This window comes from Nesoenas mayeri, assembly GCF_963082525.1.
Source record: "Nesoenas mayeri genome assembly, chromosome: 8".
NCBI lineage: Eukaryota > Metazoa > Chordata > Aves > Columbiformes > Columbidae > Nesoenas > Nesoenas mayeri.
This window is the reverse complement of record NC_137554.1, coordinates 12175997-12190955: the sequence shown is the minus strand read 5'-3', so window position 1 is coordinate 12190955 and position 14959 is coordinate 12175997. Positions and strand designations below refer to the sequence as shown.

Genomic DNA, 14959 nt, shown 5'->3' with positions numbered 1-14959 from the left:
TTAGGATGCCTAAGTTATTTTGTAGTTGGTTGGTTTTATAGGGATGTGTGGTATGTGAGGGTTTGTTTGTTTGTTTCATAGATTGTATATAGGGTACTTTGTTCCAGATGTTGCTACAACTATTGAATTAAAAAGTCTGTCCAGAAGTTCTTCAATGCTGACAACAATGGGGAAAAAATGTTTACTGGAATCACTAAAGTGGACATGCGGAGAAACAGAACAGTAGTGGTCGATGGGCTGTGGTCTCAGCACACAAGTAGGTTAATCACTGTCAGCAGAAGGGCACTTGAAGGAGGCAGCAGCTTTTTGGAGGGACAGTGCTTCATTTGCTAAGGTGCAAATTGTTTATCTGAAAGTGTAGTAGCATATGTGAATTGTGACATGTGAGAGTTGAGTGAACACAGTTAACTAAGAGCCTTGAGAAAGTGACCATGACAAATAGCTTATGCTGGTCCTGAAGAAGAGGAAACTAACAGCTGAATTACGACTGCAGAGTGGCCAAATTAAAAGCTCTCTGGTATTCCTGTTTAGCCCTTGTCTTAAGAGCAAGGAATGGAGAAGTTTTTCTAGATGTAGCTGGCTTTGGCTGATGACTGGTCGTAAGATTTTAGAGAAGGTGGCTAAGAACTTAATTTGGAAAGAACGTAGTAGATCTGGAGCTTATAAATAAATCGGATTCTTACTAACGAGGGAAGCTGGTTGTGCATCAGATGCTGCATGCCAATGGATGAAAAATTAAATGCTTGGGGCTACTATTCAAATATGTAGTTGACCAAGTTCTGCTTGTTTCCATTATAATTTTCACATTCTGTAGGTTTTGCAGACCTGCACATCCTTTGCTTTGGTTGTGGTGTGTTGGTTTTTGTTTGTTTTAATTTAGCATTGACTAGCTGGAATGGCAGCTTCAGTGGTACAAGATGGAAACAGCTGTGTAAATCCAGAACCATAATGGAAACAGATTCTGTGGTCTGTCACCTTTCTATTGCAAGGTTTGTGAAGAAATAGTACTCAATTAGAATGTGTAGTGAGCTGTGCTGTGGGTTACTCTTGTCTTCTGGGGCATGAAAGTACCAGTGTGACATCAGTTACTGCTATAATGACAGCGTTGTAGTGTTTTCAGATGAAATTCTAAAAGCTGTTTTGGTGTGAAATATGTGATACCAAAATATTCTATAGAAGAAGGGATTGACTGTTTCTGAATCTAGGAAGTGGGAAGATTTTGAAAGTATTTCTTTTTGAGCATTGAAATAGCTCATCACTGTGTCACCTGGGCCAGGTCTATAGTCAGGCCTTACTCTCTTGAGTGGTTGTTTCAGCAGGACTTCAATGCTGGAACTTCAAATAATTAATCCTTTGTGTTCATTTGTTTTCTAGACAACTAATGCATCATCTGCTACTGTAGTGATTTGAATATCACTTAATCTAAGTTGATTTTGTGTAAGTTTGCTCTTTTAATCAACAAACCAGAAATGGAATACTATCACATCCTATAGCAGTCTGTAATTGTGTTTTTAAAGGTCCTTTAAAAGAGATGCACAAAGTAATGCCCCTCTTGTTTAACACCATATAATCTCATAATCCTGGTTTTGTGTGGTCTTTTGAAAACTAGGTGGGCTGGCAGCAATAAAATAGCTTCTTCACTCAGTGACTTAGGCTAAAAGTACAAGGAGCAGCCATGTAGAACAAATAGTGTTTTTAGACTAAAAGTAAAATGAGTTAAAGGTTAAGTATTTTTTTTTTATAATCGCGTGATGTGGGTTAGCAAAGGTTAAATTTATTTTCTTTTGAATGAATAAAACAAAACTTTCATACTATCCCTTCTGTGTGCCAGTTTGATAGGGTAAGGTCAACTTTCTGAGGATGATCTTTCCTTTTTCGACTTGTTTTGGTTTTTTCCAGAAATTTGTGCTGTGGAAGTTGAATGAGCATTGCTTCATATGTTTGCAGAACTTGAACCAATATGCAAGGAAAATAGTTGCTTAAAGAATAACAATTTTATCATTTTATTTAACAATGTCTTAGATTGTCAGCTATTCAGTGCAGGGACTACTAAGTTTTAGTGAAATGCCTTTGAATAAGAAATAAGTAGAGTATGCGTACTACTGAAAGTATAGTTGCAAATCCTCCTAGATCCACTTGACAATTTACAGTTCTAACTTAAACTGTGTTCTGAAAGTGCTTGAAGCATTATCCTCAGCTACTTTCATTCTTAAACTTCTGGAAGCCTCAGGGAAATGAAATGAACAGGGGTTAAAATGGCCATTTGGTGTGTTCACCCACATTTGTCAGAAATAGGTAAATAAGGAAACTCCAGCAGTTTTCATTACTGGTTTAATGTCTTTAAATTTTGTGTTAATAAAAGATTAATGTATTCTAAAGATTAAACTGCATGGCTGAACACATCTAGGTTAGTTGACTGGAATCTCAAGGCATAGTAGAATACAAAAGTTGAAGGAATGTTGCATACAGCATAGTGAAATAGATTAATGAAAAGCTGCTTTGTGGTAGGCTTTTTCCAAAAGGCTTCCCCACATACACAAGTGGGGAGTTCATCTATGAATTTAAATGTGAAATGAATGTGAAGTAACAACTGTTCTGCTGATGTCAGTTGGTAAACCAACATAATGAAAATATTTAACTGCTTTCAATGTAGGCAGAATTATAAGATTTTTATTATCCTGTATATTTTGCATGTACACCATCTATTTTCTTGACTTTTTGAAAAGATTTTTTAAGACATCTTGAATTTTTTTTTTTACAACTTTAATTTCTGAAAATGAATCTAATCTTGGTTTTTCCCTGTTTACATAGACAAGGACTTCTTACAAAACCTTTGACTTTTCAGTAGTACAGAATCAGTCCATTATTAAAATGGGGTAGGAATGTTAGCCCAGTTTAAAACCAAACAAAAGCCACCATAGCTTAAGGTCACATCACAGGGGCTAGTCAGCATGGTTAATGGTCAAATATAAATGGACAGACTGATGTATTAATATTTTGGTCAATCCCTGATAGCAAATAACAAATTTAAAAAGAGCTGGTTGTGTATTTCCAGTACGCGACAAAAGAACATCATGCTAGAAGCCTTACCTGGAAGGCTGGAATAATGGGGGGAAGTTTTGTGTTTTATGCAAGAGCAATTTTTGTGCAAAAATTGCAAGGCTGTGCTTTCACCCTGTTTATTTCAGAAAGTCAGGACAGAACTTCCACCTGTAAAATACAAAAAAAAATGTAAATGGCGGGTGCTTTTTAATTGTGACCTCAGTTTGTACAAGCTAATTTTAAGTTCAAATTTAGTAGCTTAGCAGTAAATAGACAAGTAGCTTGCCAAATGCTAAATCCTATCTTGTATTATAAAAACATTATTTGCATATAATAACTCAACATATAGCTACTTTCAATATACTGTGTTCAATAAGCCATTTGCAGGGAACTTCCATGCATTCTACTGAATTTGATCTATATATTATTCTTCTCAAAAAAAACCTCCCAAGCCTTAATGCTTTTATGTCAAATGTAAGGGCTTGGGTTACTACTTTCATGGCTTTCTTTTCCTCATTCCTAATCAAACCTCACAAGTTCCTTAGATTTTCTTCATTGAAGTGATTGCTTAACTGTTTATTTTCCATAAATTGTCACTTTTTCTGCAATATAACGTGATTGTAACATTGGTTGCAATGGATTCTGGAGCACGTGTTGCCAAAGACTGTATGAGTTTGGTGTAGTGTCCTTTAACGATGCCATGACAACCAGAGTTGCCATGATACCCATTAATGAAAGAGCTTGGGCAGGCCAGCTTGCTATGTTGAAAGCTTCAAGTACAATTTTTCTTGCCGTAGGGATGGGTAGGTAACTTCTGATTCTGCATCATAACACAGGGTTGAAATGTGGTGACCTCACTGGTGCCTTTCGCAGCTTCCAGCCCTGTTAGAGATTTTACAAGGAAAACTTACTCCAGAACATCTTTGAGTTTTTGTTCTTCAGTTAGTCAAAATGTTTCATTCCTTACATCTGCAGCATGTTCATACAGCCCAATAAAGGAAGAAATATGATAACTAAGACTGCTGTTTTCTTATCACTCCTGGACTATGGCCACCAACAAATAAAAAATCTACAGCACCATTAAAGGAAAAATGTTTTGTTTGTTTTATACCTCTACAATCAATGAAAATCACATCTAGCCCATATGTTTATTGCCTTCCAAAAGCTTCCTTGAGACTAGACAGCAGTGACATAGGTCAACTTTACGTGTAGTCAAACCAAAGTGTATAACATGCTTTCACTGGGTGTGTGATTAGTTCTTGTTGTGGTTTGGGTGTGATGGTGACCTCTGTCAGATCAGACAAACACGACAGACTGTTAATCATGGGAGAGTGAGGCTGATAGGGGAGGACGGCAAAAAGAAAATGATGGGTTAATCTGGGAGTGTTTCCCAAACTGTAGATGTAAGAACTAGGTGATTTCCACACAGTTCATTGTTTTGCCTACTCTCTGGTGCTCACTCAGGAGTCTCATATTCTGGATCAGGTTCTGAACTGAGTGCTGACAGTTTCCTAGTACACAACGCAGACATTGATGAAGATGATAGTAATATGATTTTAGTTTAAAGTTGCTTTACTTTGGCTTAGCTTCATTTCAGTGCCGACTTTTTTCTTTCTCCCCACTGACCTAGGTGGTGTTATTGATACCATGTAATACTTTTGTGTAATGTAATGGAAGCAGGATGTAATTTACCTTAATGCCAAAAATGAGGTTATTAGTAAATAAGAGTTGACAGTCTTTCAGCCAAGATGTTGGTCTTCCAGATTGAAATGTTGATTAGTCCTATTTATTTCCTGTGAAACCTTCAAAGATCAAAAGCGATGAGGAGCTGACTGTTTGCATTCCATAAGGCGAAACTTTAGTAAAAAGTTCTGGATCCAGATATTGATATTTTGGAGAAGTGGCTTCCCAGTTTGTGTGCTTGTTCTTGTGACCGCCCTACAAGACTGTCTGGCTTCTCCCTTTCATCTGAAGGAGTTTAGAATTTATGCAGAACACCTGTAGTGGTACTTAAAATCAGAATTGAGGCTGCTCTGTTTCAGTGGAAATAGAAAATGAGCTGAAGTAACACTCCTCACTGGCCCCAGGAAAGCAGCGATTTACAAAGGCAGTTCTCAAGACCAGGACTAGACCTCCTGAGGGTGGTGGCTGGTTTCTGCCTCTGCCTGTGGGCTAGTGGCTTTGAACACAACTGGCATTTAAGTGTTCTCATCCACTCACGTTTATTAATCTTCTTAAACTAGCAATAACATCCACACAGTGAGTGAGTTCATGGGAGATACTTATGAAAGACAAGGTATTTAATCATCCTCATAAAGGCAGGAAGAGAAAGTATTTGTGCAAAAACGCAAGTTTATAGCAAAATTTTCACAACAATTGATATGAGTTTGTATATGTTCCCTCCCATGGTCAAAACACTGGTCTATGTATATAAACTTGTGGCTGTAGAGAGTATGCATGGCAGGTCCTTCCATACTGGTAGCATCTTTGACTTTGTGTAACACTCTTGAAAGCTATTGAATGCGTGAAGTAAATAATCACATCTTTCTACTTGTAAGAAGGCTCTTATGGAAAGCAGGACCTTATTAGACAGTGCGAACTACAGTATTTGCTTTGAAATTCTCGTAATCTGAATTCAAGAATTTGTCATTGATGTTTTCCTTTTCGGTTGGTTTATCTGGATGGATACCCTGTCTTCTCTCGTTGTCAGTGTGACCAGCTTCACTTCTAAACAAACTTTTAGCCATGGCAATACAATAATTGTATTAGTGGTTCTCCTTCTCTGATGACTGGTGGAAACAGCAGAAGGAGAGTCTGCTGCTGCTAGAAAGTGTTAATGTTCTGTGTGGAGATGCAGTAAGCAGAATCGTAAATGCATCTTCTGTATGGGTCTGAACAGCAGCATAGAATATGCAATAGCCATGAGGAGGGAAAGCTGTAGGTTAGACTGCGTTTAAATTTGTCCTGACAAACATTTGTTGAAACAAACAGCTTCAGAAATGTTTGGGCCAACAGTAAATCAGGTCAGACAGAAGAATAGCAGCCGACTGACACAGCAGTGCCTTTCCCGGCTGCGGGTATTGTGACCAGCCCTGACTTGGCAGGGACAGTGACTGGCACTGACGAACTTGATGAGCACATTTTGTTTTGCATGAACAGAATCCATAGCTGTAAGGCATTATTGCTTGCTAATGTTTACTAAACAAAGGCTTCCTGTTGAGAAATAGCTAAAATTAGAAAATAGGTATCTTATGTTATTTTTACATTAAAGATAGATGAGAGGTTGTAAAATGTGGTGACTGAAACCATCAAGAAGTGGGATGCTGATGACAACAGTGTGCTACTGAGGTGGCTTGGCTGACACTGCCAGGCTTCCCAGCTGCTTTGTTGTATCGTTGTGCATTAGATTTGTCAGCTTTGGCTACAGCCTCTTTTACCCAATTCTTTCTCCAGTTCTAGAGTATCCTTTCATGTGGTTGCCTTAGGAGTAAAAGGAGTTTTAGGAGCTCTTTTCTTTTTTCTTTTGAGGGGTGGGGACTCACTGATTCCAGGAGGCTGTAGTCCCATACAGCTGGACTCACATGCCCAGGTTGGTCCTCTGTGCTGCAGGATCACTGGCAGTTGCAGTCCTCTGGACACCAGTACTAAGTAGTCTCCGATGGTACTGCAATTTGGGTAATTAAGCTTGGGAAAGATTTAAAACCTGATATAGCATCCACTGGTGGAGGAATTTCCTGCTTCACTTCACATAGAGAAATGAATGTGTACAGTGAGACAAGGAACAGAAGAAAAACTGAAAGTAAATATTAATTTTTATGACTGCTTAAGTCAGATGGAATCGCTGCAGGAACTTGGAGACATGTTTCCTCGTGCATTCTTTTCACAATAAACAGTATTTGCTTTACTGTTGGTGTCTTAGCCATTTTTGGACTCCTTAGTATTAAAACTGTGTTTCTATTAATGTGGCATATTTGGATTATGTTACTACCTGAGGTTTATAAATCTGTCCTTAACAGGAAATCTCTGGTTTAGTGTCTGTTTGGCGGGTGTCAGTTGCTGAATGCCGTGTAGTTGCGGTTCCTGATGGTTTCTGCCCCCACCCTCCCCGTGCACCACTTGTGTCACAGGCCTTTTGTCTTATGGAGGCAAAGAAACAATGTTTCAGATACTTTGTAAACAAATAATACAGTGATGGAATACAAAGGCATCTCAGCTGGGTGTAGCCAGACCTTTGCTTTTGAGAGTACAAATAACTAATCTCATGCTTGAATGCATTATTTTAGTGATAGTGTTCTTCTGGATGGTATGATAAACATCTCATAGCAGTTGTTTTTAACTTGCATTTCCCTTTGAAGCTTAGTGCTTCTGTTTGAGACTTAGAGAGGCTTGTGTCCCTCATCTTGTTTCTTGTGAGGCTTGTGTTTCTCTCATCTTCTCCCACTTATTGTGTTTGTTTTCCCCGGCTCTGTTAATCTGGTAAAATATCAAATCTTAATACTAAGAAACTGCATTTTGGGACCAGATATGCTTTAATTAGTCCTCTGTATGTTGGTGGGTTGTTTTTTTTGTGGTTTTTTGTGTTTGTTTTTTGGGTTTTTTTGGGTTTTTTTTGCCTTGACCTAACCTGTAAGGAACCTCAAGAGGCTGTTTTATCCTCTAATTACAAGCCTGTAATTGTGGGTCACCCTGAGCTCCCCAGAATAATTCATGCAGTTTGTCATATGCCTGTGGCACACTCCCTCCTGAGGACTCTCATGCTGGCAGTCATCTCTAGATTTGTTTCACTGGTTTCCTGCCTTGTTTCCCTCACCAGCTTGTTAGGGGTCTAAAAGTCTACTCCCCATGTCACCAGAAGGACCTGGTTGTGGGATATGTTCATGGGTATTCCTGACCACATGATTAGGAATTCTTTTTTTTCTCCACCCACAAGTGGATGTCTGTGCATCAGAGGGCAGTGAGTGACACCTTCATCTTGTCTAGGCAAGAGATGTAGTTCTGGCCAAATGGTGTATTTATGCAGATTATCTCTAGCCCTATTCATGCCCTTCATGTGAGGATTGCATATATTCTGGTTAGACAGAGACAGCTGATGGGGAAGGTTTTTTGTATATGACCTTCAAATGCCTCCATAAAAACCTGTCTGCCCCAGTCCTACCAATATAAGTCATTAGTCCCAATGAATTATAGCAGCCTTCCATTGCCTGGAGGGCACCTACGAGAAAGCTGTAGAGTGAGAAGAGACACTGTCTCCATAGACTACCTCCTTTGGTATTTCAGAAATTAAGTCTGTACACCAAGCGTGTTTCTTAATGAACTAACTGGAATTACCTTTACTTAATAACCTATTTCCTGAAAATAACATGTTACTGTAATTTTCAGCTATATTTTCTATGTTGTCTGTTCCACTTTGAGTGTGTGGGCATCAATACAGCTCTGCTGTCCTTCCTTTTCCCCTTTGCCTGCAGCTGCCTGGTACTCCCACAGCATTTATTCTTGCATTGATGGACTACAATTGAGGTTTTGATGGATTAAAGCCTGAAGGTACCATTAATATTACCTGATTTCATGTTGACAGCTATAGAATTTCTCCAGGTGTTAGAGGGTGGCAATGGCTATGCTGGCTCAGACTAAGTCTGTGTCTAACTCAGTGTCTGGGCTCCAGTGAGTGTCAAAAGTGAATAGCTAGAGAAAAGTAAAAACGATTAGTCGGGCATGTATGATACTTCTCCCATCTTCTGAACTCTTTCTGCTTAGGGGAATTCTTGGGCCGTTGCAGGTTACACTGTTTGATTTAGTACAATGCTTAGTAGTTCAGTAGACTACAGAGTGGAATATCTGAGTGGAAGAAGTTGTGGAGGCAGGTTAAAAACAAATTCAACAAATTTGAAGAGAGCAGGTTTGTTAGCAGTTACTGAAGTGCACAGAACAACTGGTGCTGCAGCCGTGGGTGCTGGGGACTGGGCTGCAGAAAGTGGCCAGTCTTGTCTCCTAAGCAGCATCGCCCACTGTCATGTAAGGCACAGGCGAGCTGGACCCATGGCTTTTATTGTCTCATTGGTAATCCACAGGGAAGCATAGAAGAGCTTTACCAGTCTCTCCTTGTTTCCATGTAAACTTCGTCTGTCAATGCTGTGCTTTGGCAAGAAATTCTACGTGTCTTACATGAAAAATCACCCTTTTCTGTTTTGAATCTGGCTCTTGCTTGCTCTGTTTAATCATCTGAGGTGTGTTATATTTAGCTGAAAGACATCGGTAAACAATTGATTCTACCTGCTGTTTCCATGCCTTTTGTGATTTTTGTAGAATTCTTTCATATCATCTCTTATCCAGGGTCCCAGCTTCTGCTACTGTTGCGTGCATGGAAACTGCTTCAAGCCTGGCTTGCTTTGCTCATTCAATTCCAAACTCAGAGCTGTAGTATGCCTTTAGATCAACCTGTGTTTTTCGTAAACTACCTCTGCTACTGATGTGTATGTCCTGAATCACAGCCACGTTTAGTCAGGCTCTTCACATTTTTTTGCCTTTGTTGTATCTGAGTCCCCAGTTCAAAAACTTGTATACATGTAGATGAAGATAAAGCTGCAGCTATGTTTCTTTAATAAATTACGTAGAGCTTTTTCAGTTTACTGCTGTATAAGATGGTTTTTCCTAGACTTCTGTGTGTCCTGTTAAGGATGCAGAACTTCCTACTCCCCTCCAGCAGGAAAAAACATGCAAAGTGCCAGTGAATGATAGATAAAGTTTTTGCCTTAGTCTGCTTCCTGAGTCAAGGTTTTTCCTTTGACCGTGTATAAGCCAGTCAGAGTCGAAAAAAAATGTCCTGATATTTGACATGCAGGGAGATAAAGCTTGAAGCACAGTGGTCCCTAGAAAGCTTGTAATTTGTGTGTAGTCCCCTCATCTACCCGCCTGTCAGTAGTGATATACTGTGCTCATGGGTCAAGGTGTACTTTGTTCATTCCTCAGAAAAATTAGAATGTATGCTAGATCCCTCTAGCCTGTATGTCATGTGTTGTAGCCAGAACAAAATGGCTCAGATTTGAAACTGTTCTCTGAGTAACACTGGATCAATTTGCACTGTACTGTAATTGTCTGTATTGACCTGTTTGTTATGGCCACACACAACACAGAATTGCCATTGCTCTTTGCTCAGTGGGGAAGTGAGTCAGCTTGTATTAGATCCTCTTTTTCTTTTTCATAAGCTAGACTTTCCTGAATTTGAAAGCTTTTTACCACAACTTGCAACGCAGCACTCTAGCGCATGTGAAACTTTAATTCAGTGCACCAGCACCTCTTCTGTAACAGAACGGAAGAGCTTGTGGTTTAACTTCTGCCATGTATGCAACACGGATTCTTTTTTTATTTTTTTATTATTTTTTTTAAATAAGGTGTGGGAGTGAAATGAAGTGGCGCATAGCAATAGGCCTGTGCTGTAAAAACCTTTGTCCAGTCTGTGTGCTTGTTTGAAAACTTTTCTAGATTAGGCCTAACTTCACAACATAATTTAGGTGTTTAACTTCTTTATGAGGACTGACATGCTTCAAGACAGACCTTTGTAGATCTAGGCTTATATACTAAAGATACTTCAGATTTGACCGACACTTGAGTTGAAACCTAGCCAGTATTTGCCAAAAATCTTGGTTTAATTCTTCAGATATAAAGAAGTGGTGTTGAATTTGTATCAGGTGAAGAAATACCCAATGAGCAATCTGAATCTCATTATGTTGATACTCTTTTTGATTATATGCAGTTATCAAAAGGGTGACTGGTGAAATGACATGAGAAGAAAAGCTGAAGTAATTCAGAAACCTTAGGGTATTAGTGTAGAGTCCCCCCCTTTTTAAAGTATGCTTGCTTGACTTTTTGGGGGAAGTGAATTTATATGTAAATGGCATACAACATTGCAAGTAAACTGTTGGCAAATGGTAGTATAACTTTTTTTAGCAACTTCTTTGTTCTGAGTAGGCTCAGCTTCCATATGGCCTGAAATTCAATGCAGCTGAACACCGTCAAAGTGTTTTGTAATGTGATTAGGAGTTAAATCACTGTTTTAATGTAGTTTCTCCTTTACTTTTTTCAGAAAATCAAGATGGCCTGCATCAGGTAGTGCACGAACGCCTGGGGGAGTTGCTGCGTGTTCTGAAAGCAGTGATAAATAAACATCAGGCTCTAAACTCCGTTGATATTCTTAGTGCCGCAGGAACAGTTATTGCAAAAGTGAAAGGTAAGGAATTTACTATCTTTCATGTTCTTGAAAAATTGTAATTGGTGACATGATTGACTCTGACTTGGAGTTACGGATTCTATGTATACAGAAGAAATAGGGATTTGAATAGTAATACCTTGACACTTGTTTAAAAATACCTTCTCTAAGTGAAAAGTAATATTAAATAGCTTGTTCTCCTGTTGATGTAATACAATTCTGCTTATTGGAAGCTAGCGGCAAACCCACACTGAATTCCAAAAGCCCCAACCTTTGATCTTGAGCTTTTCTTTACCTTTGTATTGCAGAATAATATTGCAGAATGATAAACCCCTCATTTTTCCATTTAGAGATGTGCCAAAAATCTTTGCTTAGTTCTGTGAATTTGTAGGGAAGGTGCTGTGTTTATATTAAGTGAAGAAGTATCTAAATGAGCAATCCAAATCTGAATGGCCTAACACTTACTTATAAATTCCACAAACAGACCATAAGGGTGGTAAAGGTGTAAACAGCAACAAAAAAGCCTTGCAGACGTATACATTAATACTTTCTGTTGCTGGCCTTGCTGCTGCTGCTCTCCTCAGCGTATCAGATGAACACAGATGGTGAAGCACAGGATTGCTCCAGCCCCATGAACTGTAGCTGTTTCTTTTCTGTGTAGCCTTTGACTGCTCCTGTCCATGCTATGGAGTAAGTCCAGTATGTTACTGTGGAACCAGTACAGTTTCTTCCATGAGGCATGGAGACCAGTTGGAGTAGGGCTGAATCTCCTCCTTCAGAGATGCCTAATTTAGCTTTTCTCCTTGTTCTAGGGTTTTTCCCCTTGTTTCCTAATTATCTTAGTATGTCTGGACATACACGGCTGACTCAGGAATATCAGTTAAAATACTAATGTGTTTAGCTGCCTGATTCCTGGTGTGGACTCTTTGAAGCTTCTTAGGAATCCTTCCTGTTGATATATAGTTTTGCCAGTTTGATCTTGGCAGGTACTAACAGCCCACTTGGCATTTTCTTCCTGCTACATGTAGTTTCCTGTAGGTTTGTCCCTGGTATTTGAAATGATGACAGGATTATAACTCTAACTTCTGAACTCACTTTAGAGAATTGTACCTAGCAGTAGAAATGTGGAGTGTATTCCTGAGAGGTTACTGGTTGTCTTGTTGATCTTGGGAAGAGTTAAGTACATGTGTACGATGGTAATCAGATGCTTAGCCATGAGAATAAGTTAAATGTTTAGTGAACATAATTCTACATCCACCTTAGACAAGCTGTTCCCATGCTTAAGTGCTATGGTGGGATTACTGTGTCTCTTCCACTGCCCCCTAATTTCAGTGGACACGCCACAACATTCAGCTGCTCTTTCTTTAAGAAAAGTTGAGGAGACATGACTTAAGGTATGCAAGTCAGTCAAATTACATCAACCTTTGCTAAATCATGTTTCTAAAAACTATTGCAATAATATTTATCCTCTCTGGACTATATAGTTGATCAAGGTTGTTGATATGTAGTACTTCAAATTGATCACTGTCTATACTGGCCAAGTTTACCATTGCAGAATAAAACATCAGAATTATTTTCCTTATCTCATGTGGTAACATTGCTGATTGATTGCATAATTATGTTGTCCTGTTCGATAATTTTTGTATTCAGTTTTAAAGTCCTTGATAAGTCCAGGGTCACTTTCTGTAGTTCTAGTGCTGAAGTAATTTTCCAGCTCTAGATTTCCACCCATTTCTGAAGTAAAAATTAAGCACTTCGAATTGCATAATTCATTCCTCCACAGTATTTGCAGCCTTCAAATGTGATGCCTTATGTATTTTTTTCTTTTCACACTGTTCCATCATATAGTTTCAATAGCACTGAACTCTGGGCAGATGTAATGGTGTTTAATGCATTCTCTTACATGTATGTGTTTCTGCATGGTTTGAGTATCTGTTCTTTGAACAGTTATTTTAGGATTCATTCATTTCTCTTGGTAGTGAGAAGGGGAAGTAACTTTAGTACTAAGCCTTTCTTTGGCAATACAGATATTCACAAATACTTTTTAGCTTTCCCCCCCGCAAACAGAGTTTAGTTCATATAATTATTTAAACTTGAAATAAACTAACTAGTAATATTTTGATTGTGATGTAGCATTCACTTGCTGTTAATATATTGAGTTTGACTAGCTACAGTCATGGTGGGATGGCATTATTGTATGTATGGAAAGACAGACTACTGTTAGAAAAGCACTGTGCATATTGTGGGATTACAGAATTTTGAAATTAACTCCACTCTTTATTGTTCTAAGAATGCTTTGATATTTGTTGCCTTTGATACAAACAAGTACTTTCATAGGAGGACTTCAGTAACACCTCTTGCTGTTTGTTCCACCACGTATTGTATTCCTCATGTGTCTGGAGATGTGTGTGAGGATCATCCCGCTCGGTGTTTGTATTCACACTGAAGTGTACGACTGCTGGAACTGAGGAAACTGAAGTAAAAATACATGATGTTGTGGTAAACTGTAAGCCTATGAGACCTCAGGTTTTGCCTGTCAGTAACACATGCATTCACAGGTTTTCAGCTGTGGTTATTTCACGAGGAGCAATGTAACTTTTGAATAAACAGGAAGCTACAAGAATGTGAGGAGCTGGTAGGACAAAACCAGTATCCTTTTTCCTCTGTTGTCTTCGGCTGTGTTAATGCGACATTATGGAAGAAGTTCATCTGATTCATCTGTTTCTTGTCACTGGAGGACAGAACTATAAAAAGATGTGGAAGCGCCCTATATCTGTAGTCAGATTTATGACTAGGAAGAAGATTAACCTGGCATGGAAAATTTCTAATGTTTATTTAGGAGAGGATGAAATAGAAACAAGCTGGGATTTACACGTAATTTTTTACTTCCTCCCTTCAGAAATAAAAGCATAACTGGATTAGGTTCTAGAAAGACATTTTTGAATCTACCTAATGCTGGGGTTTCAAATCTAGTTTGTAGCTGGAACTTCACATAGGGACGAAGAGTTATTTTAACAAGTGGCTGTTTTCTTGACCAATTCATTAAGAAATTCATTAAAATAGCTTTGGAAGCAGTGACTGTCAGTGATTCCAGCTTGCAAAGTATTTTCAAAAGTATGACAAGTTGCACTGAGACTTACATGTAATGTCCAGTCCAGACAGACCACCCCCTTTAAGTTACTGCAAATGGGAATGCTTTGAATGCTACCAAAAACTGAAGTGCTGCTGCCCTTCCTTCAAGCCTCTCAGTCATTTCTTGGGTCCTTCAGTGGGAATGATATGAACATGATGGTGGTTCTGCTTTGGATGTCTAATGCTTTTGCTTTTGAACAGATTGAAGGAAAAACTAGCTATAGCATCTTATCTTAATCTTGGTACAGAGAATTTTTTTGGCAGAACAGATGATGTCAGGCTTTCACCATTTTAGACTGAGGTTGCAGGAAGGCGGGGGAGACGACAAAAATAAATAATTAAAGAAAAAAACCCAACACACTTGGTTTCTCTGGTTATATCTTGGCCATGACATGGTTCACTGGGCCTAATTGCTTGGACTCTACTACCCATCCATGCTAACTTGAGACACCTCCTTGATTTGGAAGAATTGACACTTACAGAAGCATCTTGCCTGGTATCTGTTTATATTCCTATTTCTGGAAGTCACTTCCCGGTCTGGTACACCGTCACACTCATACTTGTTATTTTCCCACTCAGTAT

At 38.9% G+C, this 14959-nt stretch overlaps 1 protein-coding gene across 1 annotated transcript in view; it reads left to right on the top strand.

The window, feature by feature from the left end:
• Positions 1-14959, top strand: part of ARHGAP29 (Rho GTPase activating protein 29) — a gene marked incomplete at its 3' end in the record, with an annotated part of 48927 nt that overhangs the window by 10973 nt on the left and 22995 nt on the right. Inside the window, exon 2 of the mRNA XM_080348569.1 lies at positions 11123-11266. Coding sequence (XP_080204695.1) covers positions 11123-11266 — 144 coding nt within the window. The remainder of the gene's footprint in view (positions 1-11122; positions 11267-14959) is intronic.